At 57.8% G+C, this 3246-nt stretch overlaps 1 protein-coding gene across 1 annotated transcript; it reads right to left on the bottom strand.

The window, feature by feature from the left end:
* Nucleotides 1-1614: 1614 nt before the first annotated feature.
* On the bottom strand, nucleotides 1615-3062 carry LOC104267296 (sulfotransferase 1 family member D1-like). Its single transcript, XM_009871880.1, has 7 exons — nucleotides 2918-3062; nucleotides 2716-2841; nucleotides 2534-2631; nucleotides 2302-2428; nucleotides 2108-2202; nucleotides 1845-2025; nucleotides 1615-1727 (listed from the first exon to the last, which is right to left on the bottom strand). The coding sequence occupies exons 1-7, from the start codon at nucleotides 3060-3062 to the stop codon at nucleotides 1615-1617; spliced, it is 885 nt and encodes a 294-aa protein (XP_009870182.1).
* Between the last annotated feature and the right edge of the window lie 184 nt (nucleotides 3063-3246).

Raw genomic sequence — 3246 nt, 5'->3', positions numbered from 1 at the left:
GAGCTGTGCCGTGCTCAGCACCTTCCCCCTGCCCCCACCCCCCGGTAAACACCTAGATGGCGGGAGCGGAAATCACAGTTTCCCTCTCCCCCTGAAGGAAGGAAATCCCAACCCACGTCCCTGTCCCCATTCAGGGGTCACACTCGCGGATGTCCCCAGCTCCTCCCTCGCATAGGCGCGGGGCTCGCTAGCCGAACGTGGGGGGGCAGGCTTTGCTCACCCCCTCACCCTTCCCCAGGGAACTCGGGTAGGGGTTCAAAGTTTGCAGGGTTGCAAAGCAACAGCTGCAGCCAGGGTTGTGCTTCGGGGAAAAGGGTTTAAAGGTGTCCGTGGTGGTGAAATGCGCCTCCTCAACCACTTCCCACGGGCGAACGCAAGCCGGGAGGGAGCAGGGAAGGCAGGACAGGTGGCAGCCGGGCAGGGGAGCAGCCTCGAGAAAAAACATCCCTGATTTGTCTTCAGGGCCAAGTTCCCAGGGAGGCAGGACACATCGTGTCACGCACTGGGATGTTTTACTGCAGGCAGGGACATGCCCTCTCTGCCTGTCTGTCTATCCATACGCCACCAAACTGGCTGCGTGTGCAAACCCCACAGCAAAGCCAGGAGCTGGGGAAGTGCAGAGATCTGTATCGGCATTTAACTAAATGCACGCAAAGGATTTACTCTTGTGGGAGAGCCTCCCTCACAGCACTGCTGTGTTGGGTCCAGGTCGCATCTCTCTCTTTGGGGATGAAACAACCCCACAAGACTGCCTGGCTAAAAAGGAAGTTTGAGAACTGGTTGGAAGCAGGGAATCTGGTCGGGAATCTGAGGCTCCAGAGCTAAATTTGGGGCTCTGAAAAAACAATTTGGGGCTTTAAGCAACTTGATCTAGTGGGAGGTGTCACTACCCATGGAGGCGGTTGGAACTACCTGATCTTTAAGGTCCCTTCCAACTCAAATTATGTTCTGATTCTATGAAACCCTTGACCCCAGTGAGGTGGGGCCTAGTTTGCCCCAGCCATCCCTGAGCAAGGGCTCGGCATAGCTGAGTCAGAGGCTGCAGGGTGGGTTCTCCATCCAGCAAGGACAGCGATGTTGGTGATCGTGGCAATACACCGTCAGGGAGGTGTTGGCCTTCACCTTTGAACTGCAAACGTTCATCTGACCAGCTCCAACTGGGCCAGGGAGCCTGGGGCCAGCCCCACCACCGCCCGCTCTTGTGGACTCTTGCCACAACTCAGAGTCACAAAAGCTCCTGCGCACAAAAGAGCTGCAGGGACAGCAGGTTCACTGGCACTTTGGGGTTTTTCCACTCTTAGCCAACCTTTGGTCCCTCCAGGAGCTTTGGTAGGGTGGGGCTGGGGCGACCTGAGGTGATGCCCAACCACAACCAGCTAAAAATCCACCACACATGCCCACCCTCCCGAGCATAGGGGTGCCCCCAGCTGATGGCTGAGATTTGGGGAGTTCGGCTTTCTCGCTTTTCCTCGCAGACAATAACTCACTCTCCAGTTATCCCAATTTATTGTGGGGAGAAAGCGATTTGGCACAAGGATGCTCCATCCAGACCCATCCTCCCTGCTGGGGGAGCAGGGAGAAGCAGAGCCCCCATTGAGAAGGTAGATGAGGCCCTTACACCTCTATCTGGAAGTGGAGGTCAGAGCCCGCCATATGCTTACAGTAGTGCTGGTCAAAGCGCTCGTTCTGGGCCACAGTGAAGTGGTTCTTCCAGTCCCCCGAGATCCCTGGGAGCAAAAAAGCAAATGGGGCAAATCCCGACATCCCCAAAATATTTGCAGCCATGGATACAATACAGCCCAGAGACACTCCTCTCAAGCCCTGCATCGCTGGCCAAATCTCACCTTTCCGGAGGAAGGGGGAGAGGCTGTGGTCCATCAGGGCAGTGGGTATGGTCTCATAGTTGGCAGCAGGGTTCTTCTTCATCTCCTGGAAGGAGGTGTGGTGGATGATCTTTGCCAGTGTCTCCTCTGACACTTTCTTACCCAGGAACTGCAGGATCTTCTGCACATCCCGCCGCAGGTCCTGCAGGGTGACTGACATTGAGAGGCTGCCAAAAAGGCTGTGAGGGGTAACTGGAGTGCCTTCCCCTCCATCGCCCCCTCACCTTCTTCATGTCCTCATAGAAGAGGTAGAGGAGCTGCTTCTCCTGCTTCTTCTCCCACCAACCCCGCACGTGATCGTACCAGGACCCGTAGGCCACTGCAGGATGTGGTCAAAGAGTTAGCCAAAAAGCGGAGCGGTGGGGTACACCATCCTCACCAGCATTTTGGGGTGGGCACCCTAGGGCTCAGCCCTCACCTTTGCCATTCATGAAGCTCTCTATGAACTCGCCCAGCGTGCCAGGGTCAGGGTGCATCTTGGCCATCTGGTAGAAGTAGTAGTAGGAGATGACAACATCCTTGGGGTTGCGGGCCACGTAGATGACCTGGGGACAGCCAAGGATGTAGTTGGGGGGTGCAGAGTGGTGCCCACTCCCAGCCACCCAGACAGGACTCGGAACCGCCCGGTCCCGAGCGTCCTGCAGCGTTACCTTGCAGCCCTTGTCCCGGAAGGAGGTTGGGAGGAGCTGGACTGGGAGATGGGTCTTCACCAGCCGTGGGGATGGGGTTCTCTCCAGCTGTTCAACACCTGTAGGACAGGGGGTTTAGCAGTGTGAGCCCCAGCAACTCCTTCCCACGCACCCCAGGGGAGTAGCCAGACCAGGGGCCTCACCGCTCGGTATCTTGGGTGCCTTCAATTCCAGGAAAGGCACCCGGTTGAAGATGGCATCTCGCCGGCATTTCTGCACATCTCCATCCTGGTAGATCATGTCCAGGATCTCACTCAGCCATGTTGTGCCTGCAGCACAGGTACAGTGTTTGCAAGGGCTGGCATCACCCCATACCCCCCTGCACCCTTCCCGAGGGTAACTCACCCGATTTGGGGTAGGTGGCAATGAGCAGGTCATCTGGCCGGGCTTGGAAAGCCTCCACCTCTGGCCAGCCTTCAATGAAGCACTTGTAGAGGGGCATGCCATGGAGGCTGCCCAGCTCCTCCCTGACCACGTCATCCGTTCCCATGGCTGACAGAGGGTCCCTGTGGTCCTGGATGTCCTACCTGCCGGCTGCTGCCACCTCAGGCCTGGCTGGATCCTGCGGCAGGACTGTGCCTGGGGCAGTGCCTGGCTGGGAATAGTCTAGCCCGGGTCACGTGTGGCGGAGGCGTTGCCGGTGCTGGCAGGGATGTGCCCTGATCCCTGGCAAG

The sequence above is a fragment of the Apaloderma vittatum genome, unplaced genomic scaffold (assembly GCF_000703405.1).
Source record: "Apaloderma vittatum isolate BGI_N311 unplaced genomic scaffold, ASM70340v1 scaffold32116, whole genome shotgun sequence".
NCBI lineage: Eukaryota > Metazoa > Chordata > Aves > Trogoniformes > Trogonidae > Apaloderma > Apaloderma vittatum.
The sequence above is the reverse complement of the archived record's forward strand: the minus strand, read 5'-3'. Positions and strand labels throughout refer to the sequence as shown.